At 34.7% G+C, this 24,267-nt stretch overlaps 1 protein-coding gene and 2 pseudogenes across 1 annotated transcript; 2 read left to right on the plus strand and 1 right to left on the minus strand.

Moving 5' to 3' along the window:
- Window positions 1–766: 766 nt before the first annotated feature.
- LOC110729412 lies at window positions 767–3,451 on the minus strand (annotated as a pseudogene).
- Window positions 3,285–17,148, plus strand: LOC110729340. The gene is made up of 15 exons (XM_021909073.1): window positions 3,285–4,284; window positions 4,799–4,937; window positions 5,028–5,068; window positions 5,871–5,964; window positions 6,868–8,030; window positions 9,339–9,479; window positions 10,209–10,281; window positions 10,541–10,580; window positions 10,781–10,853; window positions 11,192–11,257; window positions 11,528–11,605; window positions 12,971–13,143; window positions 14,827–14,873; window positions 15,769–16,024; window positions 16,106–17,148. The coding sequence occupies exons 1-15, from the start codon at window positions 3,917–3,919 to the stop codon at window positions 16,441–16,443; spliced, it is 3,090 nt and encodes a 1,029-aa protein (XP_021764765.1). The 5' UTR covers window positions 3,285–3,916; the 3' UTR covers window positions 16,444–17,148.
- Window positions 17,149–17,817: 669 nt separating this feature from the next.
- LOC110729413 lies at window positions 17,818–24,030 on the plus strand (annotated as a pseudogene).
- Window positions 24,031–24,267: the final 237 nt, after the last annotated feature.

Raw genomic sequence — 24,267 nt, forward strand, 5'->3', positions numbered from 1 at the left:
GTGTTTGCAGTAGTCCGGCATGTTAGCAAAGTTCTCAAGGCGTGTGTTGGTGAATTGTTCCTCTAAGTAAACAGCACGAGTGTATTTATTGTCATGAAAAATCTCCTCCAACCGAGCCCATAATTCGAGAGTCGTAGCACCCGATTTTATGGTTGTGTGAACCAAATCCCGAGAGATTGTTCCATAGAACCATTACTTGACAATGGCATCAAGACGTTTCCACATAGAGGAATCAATTTCTATGGGGCGAGGGACAGTAGCATCAATGTGATCTAGAACATTAAATGCACAAGCATGATTTTGGAAGAGCTCAACCCAAGTGGCGTATTGGCTTTCCTCCAGATCTAAGGTAACAGACATGAGGTTTTTGATATTAGTGACTGCATAAGCAGGATGAAAAGAAGAGGATGGAGGGGGAGGAGGGTTTGATTCGCCATGGTTGAGGGAGGATTCGTTATCAGTGTGAGTCATGATGATGATGAACGGTGAAGGAGGCTAGGGCACGGATCGTTAGGGTTTAAGAAAAATTGAGAGAGAATTTTCCTATAGGCTGTGATACCATGTAAGTGTGTAAATCTCATTGAGTATCATATTCTCATTAAACAATATAGGGATTACAACTTAATCTATGAGAATATAAGATATACATGAATACACACAAAAGATATCCACATAATATATACTAGACAATATTATCATATACTCTATCAAAAGAATGGATTAATAAGATATGAAAGTTAGTATGATGATTAAATTGATCAATAGACAATAGTTTTAGAGGGTTACTAAAGATGATTTTGCTATATAAATTTGCAATAGATATAAAATTGACTCGATGTTGATTTGAGTTGGTGGAGTAGCGGTATATTATGCTGGTATTAATTAGTATATCACTTCCCACCTCAAATCCTCTTACCTTAGAAAATGACTAGTCCGTTTGGAATTTTTCCGACCTAAACAGGCTAAATAAAACTAAACAAGTTATGTCGGGAACAAGACTGGCTTGACTAGCTACAGGCATATTAATTAGAACTAGCATTTTGGCCCGTTCGATGCACGGGTTGTTACTTATATTATTTTTATACGTATATCATCAACTTCATACCCAGGTTTAAAATACTTCCACCAGCAACACCACCACGTATATCATCAACTTCATACCCAGGTTTGTTAACATCAAAAGACCGAATCACAATCATAGTTGGTGGTGAGACGAAATTTTTCTCAGGGATAGGAATCTTTTTGACAATGTTTTCACACACAACATCGATGTTGTACTTCAATTGACCAGAAATTGGAATTACAGGGGCTTCAGCAGCAGCAGTTCCCTAAAGAAAACAATACCGCATCAGAAACACTGAAACATGCTTCAGCCTTCCAAGTTCCAACTAAATGAATTTGGACCATGGTCAACGAGTTCAACATTCTAAACAAGTTACCTGAATAAAATTCTGAATAGCTTCATGCTGATTCAAAGCAACATTTTCTGGGATGAGATCAACCTTATTTTGGAGGATGATAATATGCTTAAGTCGCATGATCTCAATTACAGCAAGATGCTCAGAAGTCTGGGGTTGGGGACAGCTCTCATTAGCAGTAATAAGAAGCAAGGCCCCATCCATAATAGCAGCTCCATTAAGCATAGTAGCCATCAGAATATCATGACCCTGTCATTAAGAATTTCAGATACATAAATCACACAAAACTGGTGTAAAATGGAGATGCTCAAGGTCTAAGGCTAGAGATAATCCACTTATAACATAGCATGCTATCCAATCTTCAATAAACAGCAATATTGATGTCAGTTATTTAGAAAAAGGACACTAGTGTGCCAAATCAAAGTCGAGAAAGTGCAAAGGTTGTAGTTGTTAAGCAATACTTTTTTTAGATGGAACAACTCTTATAAATTAGCTAGTTTAGCTCCACCTCCTTAAGCAAAATTCAGACTAATTATTACCTAGTCTACATATACTAGCCCAAATGAGGCTAGAGGAGGGGTAGGACCCAAACTAGGTTGGGATATGAGAATTGAATTCATAACTTTAAGGTTGGGATGTTAGATATTTACCATTGAGCTCCCACATGACTCAATAATATAGGATTTTTTTATCTAATTTTCTACACGAACATGGCAAGAAAAAATAAAGTTTGATTGCTCCAACAAAGATAATCAAATTCATAGCATAAAAGCATACAACTAATCTATAAATGCAAACTAAAAATACCCAAAATGTCCTACATAAACATGATTAATCAAATTCTCCAAAGCTAAGTTGTTGCTTGTCCCAAGCAACACTAGACTCAAAACTGAGAAACAAAACAAATAGGAATTCATAAGATCGACACAATTCTCGAGCAAACAATCAACCAAAGTTATGAACACAAAATCCTAGTAGCAGCAATAGATTACTGGGCAATCGACAAAGGACACATGTCTCAGAAGCTTCATCCTAGCATTCTCGAATCCAGGTACATCACACATTGGGGAATCTTCCTTCCCACTTCCATATGCCCTGCAAAAACAGTTTGGCCAGTATGTCACCAGCAAATCCAAAATTGCAACACATGAAATAAACTTTAGGATAAAATCATTCATCTTCAACAAACAACCGCAATAGAATAGGTGGTTTCCAAAGGGTGCATCCATCTCTACTAGTTAGTTATACAACAAGAATCCATCAATTTATGATTGTTGAGCTAATAAGCTCCGAATAAGAGAGAGGATAATAGATGTCAAAGGAAAAGAAACGAAAGGCATCATCACAATCATCACACCAGTGGATTGTTGAGGTAAAACAGATAGCATACTTGTAGCACATGGGTCGAGGGCATCTTTCGTCAACACATTTATAAATTTTGGCATTAGCATAGCCAAGTTTGATAGTGATATTTCGCTCGAGCTCATTCTTGAATCGTACAGTCTGCATAATAGGAAGAAACACAAAACAAAACAAACAACATCCCAGTTAACAACAAGAATAACCTCCACTGCTCAAATTACATTAATATGTAGAGTAAAAACAAATACAAATGATCAGCTCATACATACTTAGTCTATTTTTGGCTAAAATGCAAAGCGTTAGTGACTAGAAAATATTTTACTTATGTTAAACCATCATCATCAGGCTATAAATTTCAGTATTAAGTCAACACCCATCAAAACCATGTATAAAGTAGCAGAGATGTACCTGAACACCAGATAAAGCCTTCACAACAGTCGACTTTCCATGAGCCACATGACCAATAGTTCCTATGAATATGCGGAGTAATAATGAATATCATGACGAGAATATTTCAAATTTACAAGATAAACAATGCAATTCTCAAAGTACATTAATGATCAAATGTATATTACCAATATTAATGGTGGCCTGACCTCAGGTGAAAGCGGATGTAGTTTTGTTACATCCAACTTGCTCAAGTCTTGTTCCATCAGCCCTTTTCGTGCCATTCTCAACCACCTGAACAATTGTCACCTCATTACTAAGGGTAAGGCTAAGTTATGAAAAACACGGCTACATCCATTAAAATTGTTTCCTCCAGCTTAAGCCTTTTACCAATATCCAGATTACAAACTTCAGTAAATTGTCGGGCGGTGATGAGAGTGAGACGCGGTGGAGAGGAGGTGACGCCGGTAGACAGTGAAACGGTGAGAGAAGTCGGAGATGCATGATTACGAGTATTTTTAATTGAAAATTCTGTGCTCCATATTTGTTTTTTTTTGTTACTCCGTTTAAAATAAATGTGACAAGGGATTTTGGAGAGAATCATATACAGTATAATTTTTTTCTATTAAATCAATCTAGTATTATCTCCATTCATAAGCAAATTTCGTTCTTTTCTCCCGTTTCCCTCTCTTCCCCTTCTCTTCAAACTCCTTGATCCTTCGTCTTCAAGCTCAGACGCTCTCTCAGCTATGGATTCCGACTCCGACTCCGACTTGGACTCCGACTTTGAATCCGACTTCAGTGACTCCATCTCAGCCAAAACCAAGAGAGGAGGGAAAAAGAAAACCAACAAAGTAGAGAAAAAGCAAATCAACAGAAGAGCGAGAAAAACTAAAGCAACACCTGAACCTTCTTTCAATCACTCGACTACTACTCAAACTACGACTACCACTACTACCGACGATAATTCGGAAATCAAAGTTTCGATGTTTGATTATTCAATTGAGAATCATTTTAGGTTTATTGATTCAATCAACAAGCTTTGCGGTCGAGGTCAAAATTCTAGTTTCATTGATGCCGAAGTTCAACGCCTAGCATCTACAATTACTTACCTCAGGTAATAATTTTAATTTAATTATGGGTACATATTATGATGAGATTATTTTTTGGAATAAATGAATAATACTGTACTGTTAGTGTAGAAAAATTGACTGGACTTGAAAGATGGAGGATATTGTATGCAATTATATAATGTGAGCGGTTAAGACGGAGGGTCTGTGTACGATAAGTGTATGTGGCTTTAGCAAGTTTTTCGGCGAATATGCTGTAAATTATAGAGCTTATGAGAATTGAAACAGATAGAATTTGACTAACTTGTGAACAAGATTGTGTGTACGACGCGAAAACTCCAAAAGATGGGGTGTATATAATGAAACCTTATTGAACACAATGTGTTGTGCCTTGAATTGTTCTTTTTTATTTTTATGCTTTGAGTTAGAGACCTTGATATGGGTTTTTGAGTAGGTGACATGCGATTGAATAATTGCCTTATTAGTTGATGCACATTTTCTAGTTCTTTCCTCCTCTTTACCGCATTCCTGTATAATGAAACCTTATATGTGTGCGTGTAGTGAATGGAGGTATTTCAATTACAAACCAAAAACTATTCGGTTTGATTCTGAAATAGGACATCCCGATGGCGATAAAGCTCGTAATGATATAACTTTATCTCAATTCTCAGCTGCTATGGTGCCAAAGTGTGATACGGAGGTAATCCTTGCTCGCAGAATACTTTGATACTGCATTGTCAAGCAATGACTTCCTGGTGTTGTATTTAATTATTTATCTTTTGCGTTTCAGGCGGAGAAAGTTCCTGGTGCTGTGTTGTCTACTGATTCCAGGTTTGCTATATATAATAGTCACGTATTGTTGTAATTTGTCTGTCCCAATATAACTTCGTCATTGAACCTAAATGGAGTGAGACCACATGCTATTGTACCTTTGTGGACCTACTGAAGGCAATATCTATCTAGGATGTTAAAGAACTTGAGCGTGAATGGCATAATACAGTTTCAAGTCTTCAACTTTCTAGAGAATTATGAAGTATTTTTTTAATGGATACGGGCCAGTATGTTATTTTAGTGCAGTGCTGCTTTTTATTTGATCATATGTTAAATATTTATTACTCCGTATTAAAGATATCTAAAGTCTATATCATAGTCTTCTTATTTACAGCCTTACAGCTTAACAATTGCTAGTTGCTTGGTTTTAAAAGGCATGAAGTGCACTATGGTGGTAGGGTTCTTAGAGTTTAGATATGAGGTGAGGGGCAAGGCAAAGTGAGGTGTACATTTTTTTTTTTGATGATTTTACAGTCCTTTATTAAAAAAATTTACCCTGAATTATATTTATGCAACTCAGTTATGAACTTCGTTTTCCATAGTGACGTGTTATTTATATTATATAACATTGAAGATTTGGACAATAAATTTATATTTATCAGACTTGAGCTACTACCATTTACGAGGCATGAGCTTTGGCACGCCTCAAACATGGATCACTATAGTTGCCTAGTCTAAAGCAATAAAAGCAAAACTGCTGTGTCTCTGGTGCTTTTGCATGCCTTAGATCCTTTATGTACATATTCATACTTTATTGCATTTAAATATGCAATATTTGTCCCTAAATTTGAGCTTGTTGCAGGAAAGACTTTGTATTATATGTTGGTGGACTAGTTTGGTCGTTGGATTGGTGTCCTAGGACTGATCAAGGAATAGAATCTGGTGTAAAATGTGAGGTAATAGCATGGTTCCTCACACTTCTTCCTATTTACAATTACTTTTTTTTTGTAATATTTCTTTGTAAGTTTTTTTCTTCTCTTGGTTTATACTGATGTGTAGGAAGCAAGCATGTTATGGTCTAAGTACTATTTCTTATAGGTTTTTGCTTTGTTTACATTCTCCACCTTTTGTTTCATCCTTTTCGCCTGACAAGCATGTATGCAATTCTATTTTCACGATCATAGTATGTTGCCAGTGAGGAATCCTTGTGGCTGTTATTCTAAATCAAGAATGATTTGGAGTTGGCTGACATGAATTGTCATAAGAAACTGCTCTCGAAAATTGAAACAAGAAAAGTAAAGAGATAAGTCAAAGAAGATAAATTTAAAAAGTGGGAAACTGAAAGTGGGGAAAGTCAGACAATAGAAAACATATGTAGCGAGAAACGAGGGCAGTGTAGAGTGGAACTCAAGAAATGAGGATACTTAATAAAATTTGAGGAAATCTTACAAAAGAGGGCTAAGAGGAGATGTAAAGAAAGGGGAAAAGAATGGAAGGAAAACAAATGTGAAGAAAACATATGAAAAGGTTTGAGAAAACTACTACTCTGCTTAATTTAGTCACGCCTTTTCACAAATGTGATGAAAACAAATGAAAAGGTTTGAGAAAACTACTACTCTACTTAATTCAGTCGTGCCTTTTCTGCTCCAATGCTTAAAACTAAACTACTAATTTTATGGCGTATTTCTTTCAATGAAACTTAAAAAAGTGAGGGTGGAGCACTAAAACATTGAAAAGATTTTCAATCACCATGCCATGCTTTTTCAGGAGTCTCAAGCCCCATAAGTTGAGTACAATGTTATTCTCAATATCTCATTCTTATACAGGGCTCATTTTCTTTTTGTTGTCTTGTCTGTCAGTTTCTTGCTGTTGCTGCCCATCCTCCTGATTCAACATATCACAAGCTAGGAGATCCCCTTAATGGACGAGGGATGATTCAGATTTGGTGTCTATTAAACTCTACAGAAAAGGAAGCTATGCAGGCTTCTGTAGGGAGCATAAAACGGAAATATCAAACGAATAAAGCTGCAAAAAAGGGAGAGAGTAATGTCAGCAAACCTGTAAGGCCTAGAGGAAGACCTAAAAAGAATCCAATAGAGAAACCTGCCACTGATCCTGAAATGCAGATCAGTAAAGATCTTGTTGTGCAGCTTCCAGAAAATACCATGCTGAGTACTCACTCCTCCCAGGACATATCAACTCCCATTAGTCGATCAAAAGAAAAACATCAAAATGTTATGGTTTCAAAGGAAGAAAATAAACAAAAGAAACCCAGAGGAAAGGCTAGAAAAAATCCAATAAGTAGTTCTTCAATTGAAGATTCTGAAGGCCAGTTTATTCCAGCTCTGGCTGTTCAGCTTCCAGAGCATTCATTAAATGTGCCTCCTGTGGATGAATATATAGTCAATGACCCTTCTGCAAAAAAAGTAAAGAAAAGAAAAAGGAAAGATGTTCATAATGATATTATTACAATGAATGAAATTGCTGGAATATCCAATTCTGAAGGGCCGTCTTTTCAAGTTCTTGCCACTGAAATTCCAGAAAGTATGAAGAATATATCCCCAACTGAAGATAGCTTATTGAATACTTCAGGGCCTCTTGAAGAAACTGGTAAAAGGCGTACCAGTAAAAGAGTACTTGGAACTGATCTGGATTGCACTCTTGCAGTGTTGAGGAGAAGGTCTAGAAACAAGTCAAAAACATGTAATAACTTAGATCATGACAACATTGGGTTGCCAACAGAAAATTTGGGCGAAGGACCTTCTTTAGCAAGTATAGAAGAAAACCTCTGTCAAAAAGACAATATGGTATCGAAAGAACATGTCGTGGGTGACAGTTGTCTTGGTTCTGGTGACAGTCATGTCCTAAAGGATGATGTTCTTCCTAGAGTTGTCTTGTGCCTGGGTCATGATGGAAAAGTTGCATGGGACGTGAAATGGCGGCCCCCTAATGCTGATGAGTCTGTTAATGAGCATAGGATGGGCTATCTTGCTGTTGTTCTTGGGAATGGATCTGTGGAAGTGTAAGTATCTTATATCTCCTTCTCATCTGCTTATACAGTTTAGTGATGTTTTTGAGATTCTTCAATTTCTTTATCGCATTTAGAAATCAGGCTATTATCTCAATTCTGTAATATTATCTCCCCTGTCCTTTTGTTTGGTTTGCACAAATGTTAAGACATACAGTATCACGGTGCAACTTTTTTGAGTTCTTGGTGATCGTAATGGGTGGTCCCTTCTTCCATATTGGTGGCAAAAGTTTAAGTCATGTTCTAGATCCGCAACTTTGAACATGGCCAGTGAGTACAGGCAAGAAAAAAGTAGTTGCCCCTCAGCAGAATTTAATTGTGCATGTGTCAATTTTGAATTATCAAGACAACGCGTTAAAGCGATGTGTGTTCAATGAACAATAGGCCTAATGAGAAGTTTTGATCCTCACTGACTACATTCCTAACTAAAATTGAATGTGGTTTAAAGGCTTATAATTGATTTGTGGCACATGATTCTTTAACATAGTAGAAATCTTGAAATGACTATGTCCAATGGTTGATGTGTTAAAAATGCCCAATAAGAATGGTTGGGTAGCTTGCAAAACTCAAAAATAATGTATATTTTTTACCACGTCAATTCCCCTGGAGGTTTGATACAATTGAATCTTATCAGTTCAGTCAGTGAATAGCACTCCAGCTAAGAATTATTGTAATTAGTTGACTGCCAGCCAACTTGAATTATAGAAAAGATTTAGACTAAACTAAATAAACAGTGAAAATTGACCTCCTGTTGATTGAGAAAGTAGTCGTTCTCTTCCGATCCAAAAAAAAAAAAAAAAAAAAAAAAAAGTAGGGTGGATATGGATCCACAAGTAAAGCTTTACTTATGCTGGAGTACATAACTCTAGTCTAGAAAAAAGTTGTTGAGCGGGCAAAAGCTTCTTCAATTAGAACTTACTACTTCGTATATTATTTTGATCGGCGGATTTCAGTAATTAATGAGTTCATTGAGGCCAAATCCCTGCTTGTGATATCTGTTTTAGGTTCTGTTTAGTTCATGTCATATTCTCTTATCATGAACTGCATTCTATAAACCTTGTCTTTAGTGTCCCCCTTACCAAACACATAGTAATGTCTTCTGTGTGTTGTTGTGTTAATATGACACCACAGTATTGAATAATCAACTCGGTTTTACACTCATTTATACGTATTATGCTTCTGGAATGCCTGATGTTGTGTTGTAACATTCTCCTTTTTCATAACTTCTAAAACTGGCAATCTTAACACTTTACTTCTACAGTCTTGTTTTAGTTTTAGTTACATCTCTTACATCATTTGCAGGTGGGAAATTCCTTCTCCTCAAGTAATTAATCGTATTTATGCATCTCGACATGCAAAAGGCATAGATCCTCGAGATCCTCGTTTTGCTAAATTGAAGCCAGTATTTCGATGCTCCGTATTGAAGTATGATGATAGACAGAGGTAAACTACACCTGATGTTTGTGTGTGTGTGTGTGTGTGTGTATATATATATAAACCCCTAAGAAATTTATATGGATGGTGAGATTTTTTTACTTTATAAATTTTCTTATGTATATTTTAGCCTTTGACAATCTTCAAATTGTATAATGTCGAATGTCTCTTGAGATTTATGCTTTGCGAGGTATGAGAGCTTTTTATGTAAACGAAATGCTCTATACTTTTATAAATGTATAAGATCTTAGAAATGCTTTTGGACACTAAGGATCAGAAGTCATGATTTGTGGAACTATGTGTAGCTAACTGAACCTCCATTTTCCAAAATTGTATGAATAAAAAAGTGATGCAAACCTGTTTAGCTATGTGACCTATTCTGATTTTATTATATCATTTATCAATTATATTTTTTTGGGGTAGGTGGATAGAGAAAGTCTGACTTAATCCAGCAGCATCATATCATTCATGCATAGACTCAACGTGTACTGTAGCTATGAGGGGCAAAGGGGATTGTGTTATAAAATTTATATAACTTTCTATTTTCTGTAAATTAGGACATCTGTAGACTGTAAACAGGCTTGCTAGTTATTGTAGTAGATAGATGGTGATTTTGCTATACATATTGCTGGACATTTATTAGTCATCATTTTTTAAGATATACAACTTTTAAGTGTATGTATTCTCATGTATATGGCTTTTTTGGCAGCTTGTGTTTAACTTTTGTCAAATTTGCAGTATGCCTCTGACTGTGGAATGGTCGGCTTCCCCTCCACACGATTTTTTATTGGCTGGATGTCATGATGGAGTGGTAGGAATTCAGTCAATTTTGTGTTACATGTCAATGACTAGGCATTCACCTCATCATAAACTCTCTATTTACTCGCTCAAATGCCCCCTTAATTTTATATTGATGGCACTGAATTGGTTGATTATGATTTTTAGCTATTCTGCAAGTCTCTCCTAAAGGAATAGATGATTACTGCACCCCCCACCCTCTCTTTTTTTTTTTTTTTTTTTTTTGGGTATGTTCTTATTATTGGTGCTTCTAATTATAATTCTTTTTGCAGGTTGCTCTGTGGAAGTTTTCTGTAGATGTTCAGTCTGAAGGTACAGTTACTATGAGTGATTGACCTAGGCTCCTGTCATCATTTCCTTTCCCTTCCTCGTTAATTTCAAATTAAATATAATTATTTTTCTAATTTGCAATTTAAGTTTGCCACAATAGGGCTAAGTTAGCTAGGGGATTGAGCTAATGTTTATTCAGTTTCACCTTCCTGTTTGCATTGTAACACTGCTTTTCTCTACAGATGCCAGACCTCTGTTGTGCTTTAGTGCAGAGACAAGTCCTATTAGAGCCCTTTCTTGGGCCCCGTTTGAAGGGTAAGTGTATTCGATTGATATTTTTTTCCCCTTCCTAGTTGAAGCAGGATAAATATTGTAGAGATGGGCAGTGATTACTTTAATTGAGACAAAAGCTGAACCACTTTTATTGATGAGCAATAGCAGAAATGTTGTTTCCATGACACACTTGATCAGAATTTAGCAAGCAACTTCGCAATATTTTAGAAGCATACTGCTTTAATGAAACTTTTTTTTAAAAAAATAATTTTCTTTTTGTTATAGTGTGCCAGTGAATTTTTTTTGTTTTTATTTTTTTTTTTATTTTTATTTTTTTTTATACTTGTTAACTTCACTTTTATCTTCACTTTCATTTTTAGTGACCCAGAGAGCTCAAATATTATTGTCACTGCTGGGCATGGAGGGCTGAAGTTTTGGGATTTGCGGTAATGTAGCAACTTCAAACCTTTAAGTTCTTCATTTTGCAATAACGGTAGAAAGATATTTTGTGATAGCTTGTATGTGCCACCTTATTGTGGGTCTAAAGTGCACCTTCCTAATTCAGTACTCACTTCCCTCCAAATAGTGAAAAAATAGGAGAGATATTGTGTCTAAAATTTTCCCTTTGTTTAATTCTGGGCCTTGGCTTCTCTAGTTCTTATATATACTGCAAGTCTGCAACTAATTAACCCGTGAGTACTTCTATTTACCTGCAGTGATCCATTCCGGCCTTTGTGGGATGCAAATCCTTCTCAACGTTTCATATATGGTCTTGATTGGGTGCCTGATCCAAGGTATGATAAAGTTCTACTAATTCGATGGAATATATTTGTAGATGAATTATAAACTTATTATTACTGCACTATTTTTGTTATTATTTTCTTTTTGAGAAAATATTTGCCTACTTTGTCCTATTAGATAATTTATGTGGGTCTGTCAAAACTGATCTTTGTATTGTTTTGGACTAGCAAGGGTAAGACTGAGTAAATCTGGTCATCCAAAACCCTTTCTTGTAGCATGATCGACTCATAATTGTTGATATGTTGTTTCTAGTACTTTCTTACCCTGATTTCTTGAAACATTGAAAAAGGGTGTAATACCATCCAACGTATCTCCACACTAGTGCTCATAGGCTGGGGTTTGGTATACTTGTTATTTTGTTAACATGATTAGCAGGAATATTTTTTCATAACAAATGGTATAGTACTCCATCCATTACATATAATGTTTGCAACTTTACATAAACATTATTTACAGAATGTTGCCCCTTCCCTTCATCTTTTAGTTAAAGTGTATTGTGTGAGATGGACTCACAAATTAATTGGGAAGAGGCTCACCTCACACATCTGCCAAAATTACTCCTGTGTCCGTCTGTTTCCCATATGAACCAATTCTTCCTTTGTTACTATGGAGAATGAACTAACCAAACAAAACTCTCCAAAATCTGAAAAATTCTTACAACTTCTTGATTCTGGTAAAATAATATTCGAATCTTTTCTATTATTCTCAATGATTCAGACCGGCCCCTACTTCTCTCCTCAACGCTCATGACTGTCGCCAAATAAGTCACCAGTTGATGAAAAGGAGACCAACTGTTCGTTGCCGGTGATGTCCTCCAAACCCAACTATCTTTTGTCCAGAATCAATCAAACATATCTGAAAACTAAGCTAAGCTGATGGTTTGGTTTGTACGGGGCTTTATCAAATACAAGTGAGGTTATAATGTTCGAAATTTGAGAATTGCAAGAACTTCAGTTTGAATTGCCAAAGTTGCCAACACCTTGTGCCTACTTTTGAACTCTGGCCCTTGTCTTGACATGATCATCCAGCCAATACCAGCTTCCCATTGGAAGGGAAGGGAAGAATTATGAGTTTTCCTTCCAAATCTGTTTATTGTTGGAGAGATTAATTTCTTAGAATTTAATTTCTCCATTTCTCTCCCCTTCAATTCCCTTCCTCATTTTCTATCCAAATGGAAGATGATCCATCCCTACATTTCCCTTCCCTTCCTTTCTCTCCATTTCCTTCAATCCAAACAAAGTGTTGATATTTGATGTAATCTATATCTTTGTCATATAGAGTATTGGTCAATCATTGATATTATTGTTTTCTTCTGTTATATTTACATGAATGTATATATATTTTTTATTTCTGTCAAGATGTGTACTTGTATCCTATGATGATGGAACACTACGGATGCTTAGTATATCACGAGCTGCATATGATGTTCCTGTTACTGGACAGCCTTTTAGTGGAACGCAGCAACAAGGATTGCACAGTTATCATTGCTCAGCATTTGCCGTTTGGAACATTCATGTGTCACGACTAACAGGTGATTCCGTATTTTATATTTTATGGCAAGTTTTTAATTTCATCATAACTAGATCTTTTGAACTCATCTTATGCACCTCAGACTTTTTAATCTATAGCTTGGAGTTGATGGATACTTGCTTAATATTCGCCTTTAAAGATCTCCCATGCTCCTAACATTCTGGGTCAAGCGATCTCTTTATGTTTTCTTATTATATAAATTATTAAAAAAAAAAAAAGTTACTGTTTTCTTAAATGGTGTATATAAATCCCCTGACCACTTCCAGGTTAAATAAAATGTCAATCAGGAAGATTTCTCCTACTAGTATATTTTCATCAGAGTTCAACACATGCGATACGTGATTTATACTTCCTGTTTTTTTTATTTCCCTAAATTTCCTTTTTCCCTTAATTTGAGTGTGATACATTCTCTTCTTCTGTTGTGAGGCCCAAGGAGAGGGAGGAGAGAAAGGGACTTGGGCCTCTAAGGCTTGGCTGGAGGACTCATAACGGGTCAGGTCATTTATCCTACCTATCTGAAAAGAATAAGAGGGACATCTTCCATTTTAACATTTATTTTGTACATATTAGAAAAAATGTGGTCAAAATTAATAGTGTAAAAGTCAAACTGTTGCAATTATAGGAACCGGAGGAAGTATTAAGTAAAGCCAATGCTTAGGATGGTGATATCCAAATTAGTTTTACATGATCATTGAAAAAAGTTACCATAGAATCCTAGATCCTTTCAAAGTTCATTTATGAAAGCGGTATAACCGTATAAAAATTTAAACTAATTGATCTAAATGTCACAAATATACTACAAATTGTAAACAGATACAAGGATCAGGTGAACTCGTACACAATTATATTCACAACACTTGCAATTCTTTTCTAGAGATCAACACATTACTTTCCACTAAAGCCTTATCCATGTAACTCAATGACACCTGCACAAGCAACTTGCTTTACCATGTCTACCCTTCTCCCTTTTTTCTTCCTTAGGAGTCATGAAAAGCAAAAGAAAAATACCAATGAAATGAGAGATATTAATGGTCAAAGTTATGCTTTGGCAAGTGTGCCAGTCAAATTGTTGCAATTTTAAGGAAATGAGGAACTATAAGAAATTACCTTCAAAGGCTCTCTATGATAGAGTGATAGTTGTTTAAGCATTTGAGGTTGGTGGGATGGAGGAGAGGTAAATTTTCTTAAAACATAATTTGGAAAAAAAATGATATACTTCCTCCAACCCAAATTGGATGACACAGTTTGATTTTGTGCACTATTCACATAACTTGTTTTGACTTCATTTTGTGATTACGTGCTGAGAAAAAGTAGTCATATGGGGTCTTGTTAGATTCGTCTTAGCATCTATTTTTTTAATATTAAATTTTTATAATTTTTGTTAATATGTAATCAAGGATATTTGCATTAGAATATATGCATTGGCAACGTGCCTAAATGAAATGTGTCATCCAATATGAAGAGGAGGAAGTACAAGATTACAAGGGAGGGATACTTGGCAAAAACTTGTATAAAAATGTAGTGAAATTTAAATTTTTATTGAGAAAAAATGATAAATGAGAGAGGTGTAAACTAGCTAGTCATAACTCATAAGCACTCGCCTCATTTTTTTCCCAATATAGCCTGATATATCGATGTTTGTGCAGCTATCCTTCTCTAATATTGACATTATTTTCTTACGTAGGGATGGTTGCATATTGCTGTGCAGATGGAACTGTACTCTATTTTCAGGTAAGATGCACCTTCAATTACCAATAACTTCATTCTTGCTGTTTTCTGTTCTTTTGATGGTTACTTAGATTATTATGTATTGTTCCTTGATTGGAAACATGATTTAGACATCCCATCACTAGTTTTCACTTTTATCTGCAGTTGTCTGTTCCTCTGAGAAGAGTAAACACTTATATAATCCAAGTTTTCTGTTCAACTCACTGATTTGCTTCAATAATTTCTTCTAGTGTTATCTTGTTGTCTTTACTACTATTTTTGTGAAGTGTTTTCTACTGTGGATCTTCTGTAACCCTCCTCTCTACTAATTTTGTCTTGTCGAATGCTGTTTACATCTTATCTCCCTAGTACCCTCTTCAATAGTTCTTCTTCTAAAGAAATGTTCTAGATGAATGCTTGTTTAAAATGCCAGTCTGTTGTGTGTAGATCTCAGCATACTTGTTTTTCTGTGAATGGCCATCATTACCTTTTCAATCATGTCAAGTTGACTCACCTGCTTATCAACTTAGCCAGAACTCGTCAGATCTGGTTGAGCTTGAGAAGAGTGATCTGATCAAGTGAATTGTTCTGTCTACCCGTTATTTGAACTCAGAAGTTCCAGTTGGAGCTTCTCCTTTGAGCTTTAAGAATCTATGTAGGGTTTCTAAGGAACTCATCAGTTTTCTAGGCATTAGTGTTTGCTTAAGTTGTAGTGTCAGGGTCCTCCTAGCTCAACCAGAAGCTTGGCCTTGAAATCTTAGGCACTAGTGTAGAAGTGTTGAACAATTGGATTTTGTTCTCTTTTAAAGGCTCTTTTGTTTAGGTAGGGAAGCTGCTTTAAAATAACTGTTTTTCTTTCGAAATTATATTAGAGAAGTTTTTCCGTTGTAGCTAATCCTTATTGTTTTGGTGTTACTAGCTAACACATAAAGCAGTGGACAAAGATCCATTGAGAAATCGGGCCCCACATTTTATCTGCAGTTCATTTTCAAGTGAAGAATCAGCAGTCACTATGAACACTCAATTACCAAGTTCTCCACAGCCAATGAGAAAGTCAGCAACTGAATGGGCAAATACGCCTAGACCTGCAAGAACTGTTGCAACGGGTTTAAATCAGGCTAAAAGGACTAGAAAAGGGACTGGAAAAGGCCAAAAACCAGATGATCAGGTTCTTGGTAAGCTGCTCATCTTGTTTATTCCTTGTATCTGGGACTATTCTGTCATCTACATAATTGCAACTTCCCACAATAATGCAGCATTGTGTTACGGTGATGATGCTGGAGGTGTAGACACAAATGAGGCTCAGACGAGTGTGAAAGGTGGAAAAGGAAAATCAATCAAATCGAGAAAGGCTAGTGATGATCAAGCACTGGTATGTGCTGATAGAGATGGGGATAATGTTGATGGAAAACCAGAGCCCAAAGCAGTTGCTGAAATCGAAGTTTTCCCTCCAAAGGCAGTCTCTATGAATAAAGTGAGATGGAACATGAATAAGGGAAGTGAGAAATGGTTGTGCTATGGTGGAGCAGCTGGAATAGTGCGGTGTCAGGAGATATTTGCCCCTGAGTTTGATAAGAAACTTTTAAGGAGGTAAACTCCGAGGTTTAATTTCTGTTTGTAGAGTGGTAGGTTTGTATATAATTTGGGATACTAGTCTATGCAATTATTCTGCCCTTCAGTATTAGGTCTCCACTTCTCTTATCTAACATAGAAAAAAATTTACTCCCCGACTCCCCACTCTCAAGTTGAACTGGCAAAAGTCATGCCGTGTCGTATTCGTGTTTGACCTCGTATCAATTTCGTGTTGTTCACAAAATCTATAAAAAACTTTGTAAAATGTAGGATAATTGCGTAATTTAACCACTTTATCTAAACAGGTCGTGTTCGGGTTAGTTTCGTGGTGTCGATTTTGTGTTTTCTCTCAATAATTTTGTGTTCGTGTTGTGTCGATTTCGATCGTGTTGTGTCAAAAATTGCCAGCTCGATTTTAGCTCCTTCAAAGGGTGTAACTTTATCTATAAATTTTATAATGTTTATATATAAATATATTGAAGTAACTTTGATCATTTTAGGTAACTTTGCACATGTATGGTAAAACCGCTGCATATAAGTTTAATTTAATCTACTCTTGGTATTAAATGGATTAGCCATCTACCTAATCAAACAATTTTGGTAAGTGTTTTTACTTTTCCTTTTTCTTTTAACTTTTGAACATTGTGTGTAGCTCACTTTTAAAGTTTTGTACTATTATAGTTTTTATAAATTTCTACTCCGTATTTTTTTTTTTTTTAGAAAATTTGTCAATAATAAACCAATCTTTACGTGGTTAGTTCAAAATAAGCCAACCTTTCAATTAACTCAAAATAAGTCGATTTTTAAGCTATCTTCTCAAAATGAGTCAAAACCTGTTAAATTAAAAGTGAACCAGTTGTTAAGATAAATAATGACACGTGTCATTATGTGGTTGGTCCATTCTTTATTATTGATTAATTATTAAAAAAAATCAAATTACAATAAATAATAATATCAAATAAATAAAATAAACGAAATTTTTTTTTTTTTTTGAAAATCGAAAAAATCCAATCACCACCCACTGGCCACTGCTAGCCCCCCTCTCCCTTCTAGTGGCCGTCGACCGACGACTACCTCCTTCCCCCGTCACCGGCGATCCTATCCCCTCCATTTCCCCATTCTCGTCCCTAAACCCAACATCCAAACCCTAAACCCAAACCCGGAAACCACCTAAACGAAACCCAAACTCGTTTAAGGTAGTTTCGGGGGTTGGGTTTAGGGGTGATGAATCTGGGTGGGAAAGGGGAGGAGGGTCGATTTAGGTGGGGGACGGGGAGGGGGCAATTTTGAAAGGGGGAAATGGGTGGTGTCGAGGTAGTGGGAGGGGAAACCGGGAATGGGTAAAAGGGAGGGGTAGGGTGTCGTGGGTGGGGAGTGGGGTCACCGGCGCCGAGGGATGGAGGTGGTCGTCGGCGCCAGGGATGGAAGTGGTCGTCGACGTCGATCGCTTGCAGGAGCTAGCAGTGATACTAGGGAAGGGGGTGGCTGGTTTTTTTTTTTTTTTTTTTTTAAAAAAAAAAAAATGTTTATTTGTTTTTATCCAAATGATTTGTCTATTTAATATAATTATAGTTAAATACTTAATTAAATTTAATAAAGTGTTTTTAATTAAAAGAATGACATGTTTGGTAAGTTGTAGGTCATTTGGCCCATTAAAAGAAAAATACCTCTTAAAAGTCTGCTTATTTTGAGTTAATCGAAAGGTTGACTTATTTTGACAAATTTTCTTTTTTCTTTTAAAAAACTTTTATGGTTGTTTTGTCTAACAAATTGACCTTCTTTCCTACGATTGTTACCAGTTTACCACAGACTTTCCAAAGAAGTTGCTTTAGATGATTTTGTTTTAATTAGTATTACTCCTTAGTTAATCAATCTTAATTCACCTAAACCAATTAGTTGTTGGTGGCTTGGTGCAGTGGTGATTGGGAATGCACTTGGTAGGAAGGATCGCATGTTCAATCCCTCGCAACAACAATTGGGAGGGGACTGGACCTTAACCACCCAAAAATGAGCTCCAAATCCGGATCTGCCCAAAAGGTGAACCGGGTGGGAACAACAACATAAAAAAAAAAAAAAAAAAAAAAATAAAATAAATAAATCACTTGAAAAATAAATGTAATGATATATAGTTCTTCATACAAGTATAGTTTTTTTTTTTTTTTTTTTTTTTTTTTAAGGGGTAAGTAATTAACACTATATTTTGTGTCAAAAAGAAACTTAAGTGACGATTATTATATTAATGCAATGCATGGGTCTTGGGTCTTTATTGATATTCGATTTATATACAGTATTTTATTTTGTCTCATAACTCAATGTTAATGTATCATCTATAATATTATTTAAAACTCAAAGGGACAATATGGTATTGACATGTGTTATCCTCTCTCATCATGACTTGGAGCCACATAAGTAATGACATGGCAAACCTCATAAGACCTTTCATATAAGCTATATTATTATATATTGTGTCTATTCAAGCACTCTAATAATAGATACCTTATTATTTAGCAATAATTAACAATAAGCATAAATAAAATTTATTTTACATGAAAAACTCCATATATTTAACCTTTCAATTTAAATAACTATCTATTATATGTAAACAACTTGGTCATTTTTATAGCATTGTTTATTCAATTGAAATTTCATTACAAGTTACATAATATCACTCATGATGTTGTATTAAAATATTTAAGTCCTTTTCAAAAAGAAACATGTGTATTTAATGATAAAAATGTAGTTATAGAGTGTGAGATATATAATATCAATAGTATGGATATCAAAATAACAAAGATGTGATTCATTCTATTGATGCAAAATTAAGAGAAAATGTTATTTTTTTTCATTCACTCATTAACATCGTTGAAAATCAATCCCTTTAAATTTAAGTTTGATCAAACTCACATGATCATAATTTATAATGATTCGGGACATCGCCCGAGCCAATAATTAGTTTTAGTTAATAAAAAAAAAATGTATCATTTATAGAAATTGTTCATACTAGTACAGTAGTACGTACATATCTCGATTCTTACTCATTTTTAGCTAATACTTTTTTAAAAAAAAAAATACTTTCAGTAACATTATTTTTTTTATTGATATATCTTATATATAATTAAAATTTAATATTTAATTTGCATTTATCTGATCTGTTTAAAATTAACAATTACTCCTTATTCGTATAAGATTATATCATAATCATAACATTTTGTTCCAAATAAAATACAATGTCCTAAATTTCATATTTGGAGAAGTTTATTTCAATTCTTTATGCCCAATTCATGTATAAAGTACTATAATATGGAGTATTAGCTAGATTAGATTATGGGCCACATTCAACAAATTAATACTGATTTTTAGCAGATATCAATTTCTGAAACAGTCCTTCCGATGTGCAAGGGGAGACTGATTTCTTCATTTTAAGTAAATTATTATTATTAATATTATTATTATTATTATTATTATTATTATTATTATTATTATTTATTATTTTTCGATCCTGAATGAAAGCCAAGATTAACTCTACTCAGCTGCCTCGTCAACTCTTATAAATACCGTTATTCCATTTTTTTTTAAAAAAATCAATATCAATGCTTAGTTAGTCATAAACAAATCCTCTCACTTTTCCTGATTGTATGTGTATTGAGAAAAAAGTAAGAGACTGAGAGTAGAAAAATGAACAATTTTGTTCTTCTTTTATTCTTCACAAATCTTGGAGTTACGTTGATCAAGGGATCAAACCACAATAATAATGAAAGAAAGGTATGTACATGTATGTAAGCACCAAAATTGTAACATTTGGTTGTGACATTCACCAATCACCATGTTTAAATTGTGTAATTACTTTGTTGAAATTTACTTCGTATTTTTAAAAAGTATCTCTTGTTGTGATTGGAAGTAGTAATTTGGCAATTAAGTATAGTTATATGATAGTTTAATGTGAAAACTCTTCATCAAGTACTCTTACGTTATTTTTATTTATTTGATAATGTTCTTATATATTATATATAACACTAAATGTCATTAATTTAATTATTGTTGGGTTAATAATAATGTGTAACTCTTTCCGTCAAATAAAATAAAATAAAATAATGTGTAACTCTTATAGATGTAGAATTCGATTACAACTTACTATTGGAGTAAACAATACACACTACTATTTGTTTTACTAATGTCACGCACCCATTTTTAAAATTTTGTTTTCATATGCATGATTCAGCAAGGTTTATCGAAAATTCAGTGTGTTAAATACAAAGAGAAAGTCTAGGTACAAATATCTAAGTTCTATTAAAAAATTTAAAAGTTGAGAAATTTGTGAATGATCAGTTTACTTGTCCATTTAAAACGGTAAAAAAAATTGGTTTGTTTGTGAAAAATTACGTGAAAAAACAGTGTTTGATCATATATTTGCATGCATTTTCCTCATTTTACACAGTAAACTATGAAATGTGTCGTGTAAATCATTTGCATTTAATAGGTTGCATTTTTTTCTCTTTAATAGTTAACTAGTGTACGGCCCGAGTGTTGCACCGGGTTACAACTTTGATTAATTTTTTTTCTTTATGAATTTTTTTTTATCATACTGTTTTTCATATATATATATATATATATATATATATATATATATATATATATATATATATATATATATATATATATATATATATATATATATCCTTTTTGTCAACTATATGTATTATAATTGTGGTATTATGATTTATGAATTGATTAAAGCATAGGTTGTTTGAGTTTGTTGTGCACAAATGTTAAACATAATGTTACTAATTAACATTTAAAAAAAATGCTATTAATTAACAAAAAGTATAGGAAGACAATTTTTAACTCTCCATTATTTGGAAAATGCTGATTATATTCCTCTTAATTTTTTTTTATCCCGAGTTGCATATCTAGGTTTTTTATTTTTTATTTTGTGCCTACCATTTATAGTTGTATTTAATTACAAAGATGACATAATTTTTATTATTGGCTAAAATGGTAAGAGTGTGATCTTGTTTCCCTAAGGTTTAGTGTTTGAAATCCATGATTGAGTGATAGATGACATGGCACAATGCTTGTTAAGGATGGAATGATGCGGCACATGAACGCTTTTTAATACTACATCTGTTTTTTTTTAGTTGACATGTTTTGACTTTAGCACTATTCACACACTTTTCTTTGACCGTGTTTAATTTTGTGATTTATACGTAATGAAAAATATAGTCATGAGGGGTTTTGTGATTTATAATTTTTGCTTATCGGTAATAATTAAAGATATTAACGGTTGAATTTGTGCATAAAGAAATGTGTCAACTAAAAAGAAATGGAGGAAGTATATAAAAGTATAGATAAGCTTTCACATTTAACAATCTATACATATGAAGGAAAAAAAAAAAAAATTCTACCATTAAAATTTCAAAAAAATTAAAATTGATTAAATTTAAAACTGAGATAACAAAAAAACTAATATGATTTATATTTCTTTGTTTTGGACTAACTTTGATATAATGATAGCCATACATAGTATACATGGGGGAGTTGTCAAGCGGACTTGAACAACTAGCAGTTGAGTCGCATCATCACAATTTGCTTGCTGAAACCATTGGAGAGTATGTTCTTTTTTTCCTCTACAAATATATTTGTGAATACATTAACAACAATTATAAACAATCACCCAATTTAAGAAACATTTTTTTTTTTTTTTTTTACATTTGAAAAAAAATCAGTGAAAGTGTGGCCAAGGCAGCTAAGATACATAGCTATGGTAGGAGTATTAACGGATTTGCGGCAAGATTATTGCCTAGTGAGGCACAAAGGTTATCAGGTACTTAAGAATATGACGGATTTCAATTTCATGTCTGACTAGTTATCTTAGCTAGGGTGGTTAATATATTGTTACACATATATATGATCAATGGAATACACACTTGATGAATTGGAAAATGCAGAGAAAAGCAATGTAGTATCGGTATTTCCAAGCACGATACGAAAACTTCTCACAACAAGATCATGGGATTTCTTGGGAATGCCTGAAAATTTGAAGAAAGTGACGTTATCGTAGGGCTGTTGGACACAGGTTACTTCTTATTTTTTATTTTTATGCTGTTTTTTGTTTGATTCATTTTTGTTTAAATGACATTTTTTTGTCATGTACTCGTACTTGGTATAACACAGGTTCATGTTATTATACTATTTGTACATTATTTTTTTTCTTTGAAATATATTTTTTATGGTACGTACAAGGTACAAACTTGCTTTGTGTTCATAGGGATTTATGTTGAAGCGCCAAGCTTCAATGACGAAGGATATGGTCCTCCCCCGACCAAGTGGAAGGGAAAATGTGATACGGGCAAAAATTTCACCGGATGTAACAGGTCAATTTAACTTTTTAAATATGCTCGTTTAAGTGAACTGATTTTTTTTAATAAGGGAAATATTTTATAATAAGGGTCAAATGTTAAGGTAAGGTCAATCCATAACTTGCTTAAGTTATACTTCGTAGGAAGGTGATAGGAGCAAGGTACTACAACCTAGGAGAAGACACAGGAATGAAACCCACCCCAGTCGACAACGAAGGGCACGGAACTCACACAGCATCAACAGCAGCAGGGAGGTCCGTAGAGGGAGCAAGCTTATACGGTGTAGCTAAGGGAACAGTTCGAGGCGGGGTGCCTAGTGGGCGCATTGCCATGTATAAAGTGTGTGGCAGTGTAGGGTGTTCGGACACCAACATCTTAGCTGCATTCGACGATGCAATTGCTGATGGAGTCGATATCATATCGTTCTCCATTGGCGGTCCTGTGAGGAACTTCTCGAAAGATATCTTAGCCATCGGTTCATTTCACGCCACGAAGAAGGGGATTTTGACAGTCTGTGCTGCGGGAAATGACGGACCTTATAGAGGGACTGTAGGCAATGTGGCTCCTTGGGTTTTGACTGTTGCTGCTACCAATTTAGTTAAATCACAAACCAATGCAGTTTTTTTTTTTTTTTTTGGTGTGTACGTACTGCAGCTAAACCTGTGAATGGTAATAGCTCAGAGGATCCATTGAACTCAGGAGCCGGGCTGCTTAACCCTGTTGATGCAGTTCATCCAGGCCTAGTCTACGACATCTCACCAAAGGATTACATTCGGTACCTATGCTTTGAAGGTTACAATGAAAGCGCGCTATCCCTTATCCATGGAACAGAAAACAGTACAAACCACTACAACTGCTCGAAATTCAAACAAGGCATTGGGGCTGATGGCCTAAACTATCCTTCGATGCACCTTCAACTTGCTGTTAATGCCACAAGAATTTCAGGAGTCTTTCTTCGGACTGTAACCTATGTAGGACACGGTGCAGCAGTTTACAAAGCCCAAGTGACATCGCCGAATAAGGGTGTGTCTATCAAAGTCATTCCTGATGTCTTGATATTCACAAAGGCGCGCCAGAAAAGGTCTTTCAACGTCATGGTGAAAGGGACTGTAACTGATCCTACTTCTACTTCATTCTTAGATGATTGGTGGGAACCTACAATCTACACTCATAATTCATTCTTAGAGTGGGTTGAGTCTAGCTCTAATCATAGAGTTAGAAGCCCTATTGTGATCTACCGGCCATACAATTGAGAAATCGGATTTTTGAAACTAGTTAGAATTGGTAATGTAGTGTTTTGAGGGCTTGTAGGTTGCTAGTTAGTCGTTAATGGTACATTTTTTCGTCTGTAAATTTGAACTGGCATTGGAATAATGTATGAAATTTAAGAATAAATTACTAATAACAAAAGAATACAAGAGGGTATCAGGGTGGTAAGCTCCTCCACAGGCTCCACCTTCCACCCTCGTTGTAGATGGGCATGGGTGAGG

Source organism: Chenopodium quinoa, unplaced genomic scaffold (genome assembly GCF_001683475.1).
Source record: "Chenopodium quinoa cultivar QQ74 unplaced genomic scaffold, ASM168347v1, whole genome shotgun sequence".
NCBI classification, from domain to species: domain Eukaryota; kingdom Viridiplantae; phylum Streptophyta; class Magnoliopsida; order Caryophyllales; family Amaranthaceae; genus Chenopodium; species Chenopodium quinoa.